The 13308-nt window shown below is 39.1% G+C and overlaps 1 protein-coding gene across 2 annotated transcripts in view; it reads right to left on the bottom strand.

The window, feature by feature from the left end:
* The window catches only part of RCSD1 (RCSD domain containing 1), a 114364-nt gene that overhangs the window by 16093 nt on the left and 84963 nt on the right, over positions 1 to 13308 (bottom strand). Inside the window, exons 2-5 of one of the 2 annotated variants that reach the window (XM_074221913.1) lie at positions 8476 to 8586; positions 7210 to 7299; positions 2481 to 2552; positions 35 to 238 (exon numbers count right to left, since the gene is read on the bottom strand). In XM_074221913.1, the coding sequence (XP_074078014.1) occupies positions 35 to 238; positions 2481 to 2552; positions 7210 to 7299; positions 8476 to 8586 (477 nt within the window). The remainder of the gene's footprint in view (positions 1 to 34; positions 239 to 2480; positions 2553 to 7209; positions 7300 to 8475; positions 8587 to 13308) is intronic. The other variant, XM_074221914.1, reaches the window with a different exon arrangement.

Raw genomic sequence — 13308 nt, 5'->3', positions numbered from 1 at the left:
GATTACAAAGGTCTCTTTAGGACTTGAGACATACCTTATTGTAACAAGGTAGATGGCTGCCTTCAGGGGGTTGGTCAAAGCTGACCGGCACTTCTTCTGGTTCAGTGGACCGGGATCTAAAACCTGGACTATTGGGAGTGGAAGGTGGGCTATTAAATGGAGATACAATGGCTTTTAATCCAGGACTTTTAGGTGAAGCCCCCGGCAACAGGGCAGCTGGAGCAAAGGCTAAATTGGCCTGTGGAAAGAAAAATGAAGAATTTCATTTTAGGGTGGGGAGAATATATCCTTTGGTTCTCTTGTTGTGATTTCTTCCCCCCTTCTCACTTATGTCCTTGCACAATGGCCATGGCCTCAAGGATCCTACCCCATCAAAGTTCCAGGAGGTAGCAGAGTGAACCTAACAAATGCTATTTTCCCAATAAACACTAAATTATAGTGTCAGTGACTTGAATCAAGGACTGGCATCTCCCTACCACTGGGGTATAAGGGGTCCTCACACTTTAGAGATAGTGACCCTCTTCCTCTTCCTAGACAGTGCCAATGGCTTCACCTTTCCCTAGTCAGGGGCAGGGAGGTGGCAGAGTGGATTGTAGTATAATCTACTTTGAATCAGGAAGATTGAATTCAAATCCTGCCTAGGATAATTACTAGCTGTGTGAAATAGGACAAGACACTTAATTTTCCTTAACCTCAGTTTCTTCATACCTAAAATGGGGATAATAGAGCAGCTCCTTCCAGGGATCACAGATTATATATATGTATATACATACATATATATGTAAATAACATGTAACATATACAAAGGGTTTTGCAAACTTTAAAGTACATTAGCTTATTATTATTAGTTATGGGAATGCAGCTCTGAGAGCTAGCCTTGATCAGGCAAACCACACATCACGTCACCTTCGGTGATACCTTTATACAGGTGAGAAGTGATTAAAATCAGCCTTGAGGACAAAAAAGAAACAATTAAAAAGAAGAAAAATATGTAACAAAAGAACAACTGGCCGCCAAATTAGTCTTGGGGGATTGTGTTGTATATGGGGGGATTATTTGATATGAGTATTTCAGATCTTTTTTTAAACATCCAGTTCCTCTACTTTATGGCATAGAAGTTCTTTGGACTAATCACATTCTTCTATGTGATATATCTTTCTGAACACCCTTTAACCTTTCATTTTTAACCAAGACTGTTACTTTATTACTACAAAGAACCTTTAAAATTCTCTGTCCTAAATGATTCATTCTAGCATATGCTCTGCAATTCATAGTTTCAGATTCTTGCTCAGGACCCTGAAAGGTTAAGAGACTTGCCTAGGTTCACACAGTCCATTTGGCACAGAGGGAGGGCCCCAACTAAGTCTTTCTGATTTCCCTATCCATTACATCACTCTGCTTCCCTTTAATATCATATCATCTAAATGTGTTAGTGTTTGTACACTCACTGTATTATAACAGCTAATATTAAATAGTGCTTTAAAATGTCCAGAAAAATTTTATTGGTATTCCCATTTCAGAGATATTATTAGCCCCATTTCAAAAGAAAGCAAATAAGGGAATTAAATATTAGAGAAATAGCAGGATTTGCTCATGTTCACATAGGCTGGTAGCCACAGAACTGAGATGAGAACTCAGGTCTAGTTGATTTTAAGTCCAATATTTCTTCCATTGAAACCTCAATTCATTATCTATGGATTTGTATGGCTCCATGATTCCAGAGTGAAATTTTGGCTTTGCTTTTGTATGTTTACTTCAAAAAGCTTAGAAGAAATAGAACACCATAGATTCTTAACCACCCAACATTTTTTGATTTGGAGACATCCTAGAGGACATTTGCTACTTCTTTCCCTATTTCTCTCCTCTTACTGTGCAGTCTGTTTGGTTAATGGAACACTTTGGGGTCACTGAGTAGTTTACCATTCCTTTCCATAGTTTTCCCTCATTCAATTAATCAGTATATATTCACCACCAGTAGCACAGGCTGGAGAAGTTCCTTTCCCTTGGAGGGACCATTTGGTCATCAACTAGTGAATACTCACTAGAGCAATAGCCAGGGTAGTGGTGAGGCCTTGCTCCAGGGCTTAGAAAATTAGGGGAGACTTTGACAGTATTTTCAGTTCCTCAGTTTAGGAGGCAGAGCCTAATTAATAATGACCAATTAAATACCAGAAAGCCAAGTCCTTTGCACCTCCTCAACCCCTGAACTCTGGGGTTGCTTGTCACAGTAAGGCTTCTACTGACCCTCTCTCCCTTCAGGGCATGAGCATCCTTTCAGTGTACACCTCACCCAATAGAACTGAACTGCACTGCTTGTTCTGCCACAAAAATTGCTAGTTATGGCTCTGATGATTGTATAGGTACCACAGGCAAATTATCCCTCAACAGGGATTGGAACAAAAGAGGGGTATCACCACCCCAAGAATAAAAGGTAGCCATTGCGTGATACTAATAGAGTAGGAAATGCAAACTTCACTTACCTGTAGCTTCTCAATCAAAGGGGAGCTTTTCATCTTGCCTTTGGGAGGTTGGCATGCATTGGGTGATGATTTCTATAAATCAAATAGATCAAAAGAGCACTGTAAGGATGGGGACAGGGAGAGTTGCATCTGAATGGAACCCACAAGCCAGAGGTGAAATAATAGGAAGAGAAAAGTGCTGTTGTTTTCATCATTTTGTTTCAGAGGAGACATGAGTTCAGTTCCCTCATCTCGGTGAGACCACCTGAAAATTAGAGAAGGGCCTCCCAACTGAGGGGACAGTTCTATTGGGAAGAAAACTAAAATCTGTGACTTAGTCCTATTTTTTTTAAAAAAGATGGGTTAACTAGATTATGACTAAGGGGGGCAAGGTAGAGAGTCTCTTTGGATACTTTCCTGAAGCCCACCTTTAACAAAGCACAGTTTGGGGAGAAATAGTTATAACACCTTGGTGAAGTAACCAATGAAAGATCCTTTAGATGATTCCACAATCTGTGACATTATTTATGTGTGAGGGTTTATGTATTTTCCATTTCTTCCTACACACACCACACCACACCACACCACACACACACACACACACACACACACACACACACACACTTTTAAATGGAATTAAATTGAAAAGGAGTTAAAATTGAAAAAAAAGGAGGAACAATGGTGTCCAGAAGCTAGCAGTAGATGGCAGTATGTTCTTTCAGAAGTTTTTTCAACATGGGGCACGTGCTATAAGACACTGCTAGTGGTGAACAGAGAACAAGGGGGAAATAGATTGATAGAGAATTTTGTTCTGGAAGGTGAAACCCGAGAAAGCTTATAAAGACTTGGCTGTTCAGTGTGGCTCAAGGAGCTGGAACAATCATGTCAACATGACAGACTTCAGCAGGGGAATCTCCTTCTTCCCTCTCTCCCTCCTCCCTCCTTCCCTCCTTCCTTCTTTTTCTCCTTTCTTGAAATCTTCCTTCTTTTTCTCTCTTTCCTATCTAACTTCCTCTCCTTCCTCCCCCTCTCTTTTTTTCTTCCTTGCTTCCTTCTTTCCTTCCTTCCTTTCCTTTCTTCTTGTATCCTTCCTTCTTTTTCCCTTCCTATTTATTTCTCCCTCCCTCCCTTCCTTCCTTTCTTCTTCCCTCCTTCCCTTCCTTTCCTTCTTTCATTTCCTTCTTTCTTCCTTTCCTTTCATCCTTTTTTCCTTCCTTCTTTCCTTCCTTCCTTCCCTTCCTTTCCCTTCCCTTTCCTTCTCTCCCTTCCTTGCCTTCTCCCTCCCTCCCTCCCTCCCTCCCTCCCTCCCTCCCTTCCTTCCTTCCTTCCTTCCTTCCTTCCTTCCTTCCTTCCTTCCTTCCTTCCTTCCTTCCTTCCTTCCCTTCCCTTCCCTTCCTTTCCCTGCCCTTTCCTTCTCTCCCTTCCTTCCCTTCTCCCTCCTTCCCTTCCTTCCTTCCTCCTATATTTATTAAAGTATCTGCTACCCAGAAGCCTCTGTACAAATTATGGAAGACACAAAAACTAGAGAAAAATAACATAGTCCCTGACCTCAAGGAGTTTACACTCTGATAAGGGGATAGCTATTTCATGCACAGATATGTAAAAACCTCCAATAATACGTAATTGATTTCAGAGGGATCAGGGCCCTAACAGCTGGGACAATCAGGAAAGGTCTTGTTTTAGGAAGCAGTAGATGATAGCTGCTGAAAATGAACCTCAAGGGCAGAGAGAAACCTGTAAGGCAGAAAGACCTCAACCTTGAAGGAATCCTGGCATCCTAAGAGGCTGAGATGAAGAAAGACCATATTTTGGGAGCAGGAGACAGCATTGAGGTCAGAGAAGGTACTTCATGTCTGCACAACAGAAAGTAGCCAATATATATCTGGAACAAAGTAATCAAGGGGAATAACATGAAATTCTTCCATTTCCTGCTTAAAAGTCATTGGACCGTAGACGCTTTCCAACTCAATCCTTTCATTTGACAGATGAATCATGAAGTGCTCCAAGTCACCCAGAGAGTTGGGGTCAGAATCAGAATCAGAGCTCCAGTTTCCTTTCTCTACCAATTGACTAGATCATGAATTTCTTTGGAGGCCTATTAGACTGATCATGACATCATAGGATGACCACTTTTAAGTATTTAATTTATAAGAGCTAATTTTTACATACAAAAGAAACTTAAAGGCCACCTGGTCTAACCCTTGTATTTTTACAGATGAGGAAACTGAGGTGCAGGGAGTCACACCAACAGGAAGTGATGGAGGTAGGTGATAAGCCTGGTCTTTTGACTCCAAAGTTAGGGCTTGGCCCATCCCTGCCTCGCACTTCTCTCACATTCCTGTTATCCCCTGTTTCATGCTCGGACATTGAGAACTCTTACAAGAGATAATGACTGGAATAGGAGTGCTCTGTGTGATTCAAAACCCTTTCTTGCTTCCCTTCACCAAACTGCCTGTCTAAAACTACTTGTCCAGCTTATTTTCATGTGAACTTCAAAGTCCTTAAATTGTGGCAGAAGAACCTAAATTGTGTTCCCTTCTATTGAAAAAAATTCTCTTCCTTAGCAAGTAACTTGCCTTTCTATACAATAGTTTCATCCCTGCCTCACTGAGCCCTTGGCTATTTCATTAGTTGGCAACTGGGACCAATATCCAAGCTAGAAACAGCTTGTATATTAGACACAGAGAACAGAGTACCAGGATCTAGAGTCAGAAATATCTGAGTTTAAATTCAACCTTAGCTGTGTGACCCTGGACAAATCATTTTACCTCAGCTTATCTCCATTTTATCCCCTGTAAAAATGGAGATAATATTAATATTTTCCTCTCAGGGTTGTTGAGAAGATCAAATGAAATAATTTTAAAGTGCTTAGCACAGTGACTAGCATACAGGAAATACTATATAAATGTTAGTGGTGGTGGTGATGATGATGAGGATGATGATGACAGTGAGGATGGTGGTGATGATGATGAGGATGATGAGTTTGTCCTTCATCTCTTTCCAGGCTCCACTCTTTTCTCTCCAGACAGTCTCTATCAAATTCTCTCACCCTAGAAGTTCACTCTGCTCCTCTGGCCCCTTCTTCTGATTGGTTGGTTGTTCTCAATACCTCTATTTTAAGTAGAGTACCCATTCCAACCATGTCTTCCTTCCTCTCTAAGGTCTGCTTCTTACTCTATAGACTTTTTCCTCCATGTCCTCTCAGATGATCTTTTCCCTACCTGCTTGATTTTTTTCAATTCCTCTTATCTTCCTTTATTAGAATGTAAGCTCCTTGTGGTCAGGGATTGTTTTTCTTTTTTTCTTGTAGCTATATTTCTACCCCTTAATATAATGCTTGAATAAAGTGATTGATAAATATTTGTTGACTTGAGCAAATCACTAAAATGGTGCCATCCTATCTTATTGCAAATATATTCTTCCCAGGCTTTTTCATCCTATCTATACTGTGAATTTTGCAGAGTACCTTGGATTCATGTCTATAATATCAATGGTTTAGAGAGCATCCAGTGAGAACAACAATTATTCTGCCACTTTTAATCTTGAAGAACTACATGGGGCAATAAGAAGTTAATGACTTGTCTAAGGTCCCACAGCTAGGTGGACTCGGGAAGAACTGAGTTTAAATGTGGCTGATACTGGTTGTGTGACCTCAGTTTCTTCATCTGTAAAATGAGCTGAAGAAGGAAATGTCAAACCATTTTAGAATCTTTGTCAAGGAAACTCCAAATGGGGTAATAAAGTGTCAGAAGTGAAACAACCGAACAAGGTCATAGTGTTTGTTAGTAGCAGAGCCAGAATACAAATCCTACTCTTTTAAGTTATAGCTCAAAGTAAGATGCTTGACCCCAATCAAAGGTTCAGGCTGGGTGATAGAGCTATGATCCCATAGAGATGAACTCCTGTGACTGACTCTATTTTCTTGGGGCATTTCTGGTCAGATGAATGAGTTAGGACTTGATCCTAGTGGGACCATCACAGGGGAGATCTAAGGGCCTTCTCATGTTGCCTTGGATTTATGGAAAAATCATTCCTATTAAATAGAACTAGATAAGTAACAACAGGTGAGTATGTAAGCAGTGAAGGCTATTATTGGCTCTCTCTATGATATCAGAGCCTTTATTATGTTGATAGCCAGTTATTTATATCCTTGGCATTCTACCAGCAATTCAAAACCATGCCCAGTCTTTAAAAAAAAAAGTACAAGCTTATCTTTTGCATTTCTATTATTAAGATTATAACCTCTGACACCAATTTACTACCTTACATTAATAAAGAACTGTTCTTTTCAGTATAAGACTGAAAGTTTTTCCCAGTGCTACTCATGATGAGAGAATGTAGACAAAACCAACTTTCAACCCTTAAATACAATGTACTCTCACTAAGACTAGCCAGTTTCCATTTGTGTAGCCCAGTGACATAAAATGAATTTATTTGGAATAGTTTGTGTTATAAGACTTTGTTCTCCACCTTTCCAACCCCTAGTCCATCATCTTCAAAACTTCTAAAAAAGATGCATAAAAGGGTGGAAAAGGAAGGGACACAGGAGCAATTCTGGAAGAAAAAAATAAGGTTCCTTTTTATGAATGATCAAATGTACTATATACAGGTTACATTGACTGTCTGGGCTAAAGAACAAGACCCTTTGATGCACTGTATATTGCTTTTCATAGGATTAGACACAAGGTCCATGGGTAGAACCACCTTTCAACATCTGGAGTGACTTTCAAGTACCATCAGCTTTACTTACCTCCTCACCATTCTGGCCCATCTCTATCTTGGGGGGGAACAGGGAAAGGGAGCAAGGTGGTTTCCTTCTTGTTGGTTTATTGGCTGGTGGCTGGAGAGGGGGCCGACAGACACACAAGAGAGAAAAATGGAGAGAGAAAGAGATAGTTAAGTAACAAAGAGGAAGAGGAAGGAAGTGAAACCCATCCCACAAGGTGTTTTTAGCTAGTGAAGGATTCCAACTGAAGGAGAATGGGGAAGAGGCAGAGAACTCCCAGGATTTTTATTTATATCTCCATATAAAATCCTATTTGCCCATTTTAAACTTTTAATCTTTTCTTTCCTGTCTCTTTCTGTTGATAGAATTCCCTTCTTTTTCACCATCTATTTTAATGATAGCTCAAGAGAATACAGATGTTGAGCTCCTTCTAAGCGGTGGCTGGCTCCTTGTATCATTGCTACTTCTATCATAGTTATGACAGTCCCACCAAAGTTAGAAATTATCAACCCATGTTCCTCATGGGAATACAAGAACAATGACACTTTGATATATCTCACATCAACTCTGCTGTCTCTTAGCTTCTATGGCCCTGTTCCTCATCCCTTCAATGAGTCCCCAGGCTGTAGAATTTAGTGAGCTTGCCATTCCTTCCTTCTTTTAGGTTTCATGACCTAGTATAAATTAAACACAAATTGTTCCAGGGTTGGAGCATCCCATCTCAAAAAACTCAACCTTAGATGGCTGAATCTTCTACTGAAATCCACTGACCTCTCCCTGTATCTGAGATCATTTTCTTCCTGGAGCATTACTGACTCCCTAATTTCCTATCTCTTTGGCCTTTTCCTCATCACTTGGTTGCTGGAACATCAGCAGCTGTCTCCCTCATACTTCCTGCTTGGCCTGAATAGCATGGTTACCAGCCCAAGATTTCCTAGACAGAAGGCCCTTTTGGAGAGAACAAGAAGGGTGATTTTGGTTAGTACTATGTAAATATTAATTGATGTTGAAGATAAGAATGAAGATAGAGATGACTGTGTTTTAGAATGAATCCAATTTTCCATTCTCCCAGTAGACATATGTGATTCACAGTCTGCGCGATGTCTCTTTCCCAATGGGGTCACTAGGATCACACACCAGAGAGAGCAGCCACAGGCTTTGGATTCAGACTGAACTTCTTTGTCTCCTCTTCATCTCCTCTCCTACCCAGACCCACACTGACCCTGACTCTTCCTTCTCCCATCAAAGATGTCATATTTCTGAACTATGAATTGATCACTCCTCACTTACCTCCTTAGCTGAGACAGCTGCTGCTGCCTGCTCTCTGAATCGGCCCGCGAGCTGTGCCACAGATGGGGACGCTGAGTTGTCAACACCAGCATTAGTGTCTGCAGACTTTTCCTACAAAATTAAAGAGAAACAGAAGTTTAATCAAGTATGTATGTATCAAGCCTGTGGGCTTACTATGGGTCCAGCACCAGGGAAGATACTGATGAAGGCCTCTGCCTTCAGGATGCTCACAGTTTACTTGAGGGGAGATTAAATGATAAGTTTTGCTAGCATTTTGAAAAATGTTTTGGAGGTACTGTTTTGACTGTAGTCACAAAGTCTTTAAATAGTATTCAAAAATGGGTTTGAAGCTAAAATCAAGCACTAATGGGAAAAATAAATGTGAATCATTTACTATTCGTTACAGTCATAAAAACAATATATATATGTATATATATATATGTATATATATATATATATATATATATATATATATATATATATATATATATATATATATATATATATATATATAAACTAATAGGTCAGTTGCTCAGAAGATCAACAAACCTGGTCTGACAATTCTGGAAAGGACTTGGGAATTATACTAAAAAAAGGAGGAAGGGTATCAAAATGTTTATATTTTATTTCTTAGCACAGGAACTCCAAAGACAGGGACAAAAGTCTTAGATATGAATCAATAAATAATCAATAAACATTTATTAAGTGCCAAACATTGTACCAAGCACCAGAGATAAAAAAAGAACCAAAAGACAGTCTCTGCTCTCAAGAACCTTACAAAATATTCAAATTAGCACTTTTTTGTGGTAGCAAAGAACTGGTAACAAGGTAGATATCCATTGAGAGAGGGGAAAAATTGTTCTACATGAATATCATGGAATATTGTCACACTATTTTAAAAGATGATTAAGAAGAATTCAAAGAAACATCTGAAGACTTATATGAACCGATGATAAGTGAAATAAGTAAAACCAAGAAAACAACATATAAAAAGATTACAATAATGTAAGCATAAAAATAAGATTAAATATTCAAAATATAAAACATATCTTTAAAAAGAGATATAAGGTCATCAGTGACACTTGTGATAAAAATATACAGAAGGAGAAGGGCAAACAGAATCCATTCAGGGAAATTCTCAGATTAGTTTTTAAGAGGCAGAGGTTCACTACTACTATTCATTATTCAATGAATGGATAGATTGGCATCTGGGTTCATGTCCCATCTTAGATGCCAACTAGATTTGTGACCCCAGAGAAATTATTTAACTTTCCAGAACCTGAGTTTCCTCATCTGTATAATGGAAGCAGTAGTTGTACTGACATTACTGGTCAATTCAGGTAATATATGTTACATGCTTTGCAAGCTTTAAAGTGATCTATAAAGGTGGGTTCTGACTATTGTTACTAAAATCAGAACTTGGTCTTTTTACTACCAATGCCCCATTGACCTATGGGGTGTAATTCCATAGTGTCTTTCTTTTCTCTGTATCTGACTTACAATCTTCTCTCTCTCTCTCTCTCTCTCTCTCTCTCTCTCTCTCTCTCTCTCTCTCTCTCTCATCAACATGGGCCAAAACTATTTATTGAGGAAATTATTATCATATTTTTCAATCATCAAAGAGGCTAGATGCTTGGCCCTAGAACTATGCCATCATACCATTAACTTTACCTTTGTGACCATTAACAAGCTGCTTAACCCTTCTAAGTCTCAGGTTCCTCAACTTTAAGAAGGTGCAAGACTAGAAGACCTATAAAGAGTGATCATTATAAAATAATAGGGGAAGAGTTTATTAAGGAAAAAATTATATTGAACTAATCTCATCTTTTCTTTATGGTTCTAATGATGCAGTAGACTTTGAACAGGAAGACCTGAATTCAAATCTAGCCTCAGACACTTCCTAATTGTATGATCCTTAACTTGTTTCTTCTTAGTGTTTTCATATATAAGAAGGCTGCCATCCAGGGATATTGTGAGAATAAATTAAGGTAATATTTTTTATTTCCATATTAGTTATATTGTTAAAGAATAATCAGAAGAAAAAGGAAAAACTTCAAGAAAGAAAAAAAATTTAAATGAAAATAGTTTGCTTTAATCTGCATTCGGACTCCAAGGTCCCATCTCAGGATGACAATGGCATTTTCCATGTCAAATCCTTTAGAATTACCTTTGCTGAGATAGTATTTTTAAAGTGCTCTGCAATCCTTAGAGTGATATATGAATGATAAACTATTATAATTATTATTGCCGAAGATGACACAGGTAGTATGTATCAGAGCCAAAATTTGAAGCCAGACTCTCTGATTCCAAATCCAGGGCTCATTGCATTATACTGTTAAATGGCCACTCCCAAGATAATTACTATGATGATGAGCTTTACACATTAGAGAGTTTACAAAGAGATTCCCAATTACCTTGTGAACAAGATGGAAAAGTGTGGACTCAATGATAATATATTTAAGTGAATTTGGAACTGGAAGAATAACTGGACCAAATTAAAGTGTTCCTCAATGGCCTAATGTCAACCCTTCCAATCTGCAATTATAAGATTCATGCACCTAGTCATCTCCTGGGACCTAGCTGACATTTTAAATAACGTATCTGTAAATATTCCTTGTAATCAGTAGAGTTAATTATTTCTCATCTTCTAAATCACTGTTCTTGACTTAGAAAGGGATGACCTGGTAAGATGCATCAATTGTTTCTTTTTCTTCCATTCACAAATTTCCCTCAAATCCAACTTAATTCATTTCTTATTCACTTACTATCATATACATAATTTGTACAGTGCAGTGGTGACAGGAGATACAGTCTAGTGAAAACCATGATTCAACCTTGAAGAGATAAGATATATCTACCTTAAAACTATTAGAGAAGTGTGCAAAGTAGTACATGATTGTGTTGTTGTTCAATTGTGGGCAACTATTCTCACCCCACTTGAGATTTTCTTAGCAGAGACACTAAAGCAGTTTACCATTTCTTTCTCCAGTCCATTTTACAAATGAGGAAACTGAGGCAAATAGGGTGAAATGACTTGGCCAGAGTTACACACTACTAAGTGTCTGAGAACAGATTTGTACTTAGGAAGATGAGCCTTCCTGATTCGGGGCTCCTCTCTATCGACTGCACCACCTAGCTTCCGCAACATGAATGAGTACCAAAATGTGCAACAGATACTATGGAATGTCAAATGAGGAAAACAATTTCCTTTGTTCTGCTACTCTGCTCCTTTATAGCTAGGAGACCCATCATTCTCCTTTTATCCTTCCTCCCCATTACTCCTGTAAATGCTGCTCCACTAATGGAGTTTCTTACTTAGGCTTCAAACTGCCTCATCTATGCCTTCTCTCCCCAAGGAAGACAGTAGGTTCTCACTCCTTGGATGCTTTAATCAAAGGCTTGCAAAAATATGTTGAAATGGGAATTTTTTTTGTCATGTTCAAATTGGACTGGACTACCACAGGGGTTCCTTGCCACTCTAAAATTATGTGATTTGTATCAAAACTCAAAACCAAAAACCATCCTTCATAACATAACCTTAAACTAACAGTTTTCCTACCTCATAACAATCTAGTGAAATACGTGTGCCTGTGGTACTAGTCCCATTTTACAGATATGATTATTAAGACCCAGGGAGATGAAAGGACAAGTAGGTAGAACGAGCAGGAATTTCAACCAGACTCTGCAAGTTCAGGGCCCTTTCCTCTACATGACGAAGTAGGAAGTAGTCTAATATTCATAAAGCTGGAAGAGATCATCCTAGAGTTTGTCTTGCCTAGATAGTCAAGCCAAGGATATTTCCAACCCTTATTAGTGCAGCTGCCTCTGGGGCGGAGCACGACACCTGTTAAATATCCTCACATACCAAATTAGGAAATCCAGAGATTAATATCTTGTCCTTTCAGAATAACAAGGGGAATTGATGGAGAGAGGGTATGCTTAGTTGCGCTTCCTCATGGCTAGGGCACTGGACAAATCAGTCTGTCCATCTCTCCGACTCCTAGCCTGTCTATTAGATCTGCTAGCCTATTATTATTATCACTCACACAGTGCTGGCAACGCATTTACCTCTGCCTCAAAGGCGCCTATCGTCTGCTACTCGGGGAGGCTCATTCAGCTAAAAATATATCCTGTAAGAGAACCCGAAGCTCCTCCCCAGCTTCCCCTTCTTTGAAGCTGACATTGGCAGGTGGCTATCTGGGAAGGAGAGAAGGAAGGAGAGAAGGAACCATAGGGCTTGTGGAAGTGACCAAGACCACAAAGATAGGATGTTGAGTATGACAGATGAGAGGAAGAGATCTCCAGACATCAGAGATGTTAGTGAGCACCCAGTCCAACCCCTCATTTCATAGTTGCGGTGAGCATCTCAGAGAAGTTAAGTAACTTAACTAACTTACCTGATAAATTATTATGTAACTAAAAAAGGAATCACAGATTCCCAGAATTTCAGAGCTATAAAGGAGATCTCATTATTGTTTTATCAACTAGCTCTGTTCCACTCTTCATGACTCCATTTGAGGTTTTCTTGGAATAATGGAATAGTTTGCCATTTCCTTCTCCATTGAGGCTCCATTTTACAGAGAAGGAACTAAGGCAAATAGAAGTTAAGTGACGTGACTAGGATTATCCCACTAGGAAGTGTCTGAGACCATATTGGAACTCAGATCTTCCTGATTCCAAGTCCAGTGTTTTATCTACTGTCCTATCTACCTGTCTCAGTAGAATCATTAAATATTACTACTCAGGAAAATGAGACCAGAGAGGTTAGTCCTTTGCCAGACTTATGTTTTCTGACTCCAAGTTCACCATTTTTCACATTATGGTAGAGTGTGG

Source organism: Macrotis lagotis, chromosome 2 (genome assembly GCF_037893015.1).
Source record: "Macrotis lagotis isolate mMagLag1 chromosome 2, bilby.v1.9.chrom.fasta, whole genome shotgun sequence".
In the NCBI taxonomy this organism is placed as follows: domain Eukaryota; kingdom Metazoa; phylum Chordata; class Mammalia; order Peramelemorphia; family Peramelidae; genus Macrotis; species Macrotis lagotis.
This window is presented reverse-complemented; position numbering and strand designations above follow the sequence as displayed.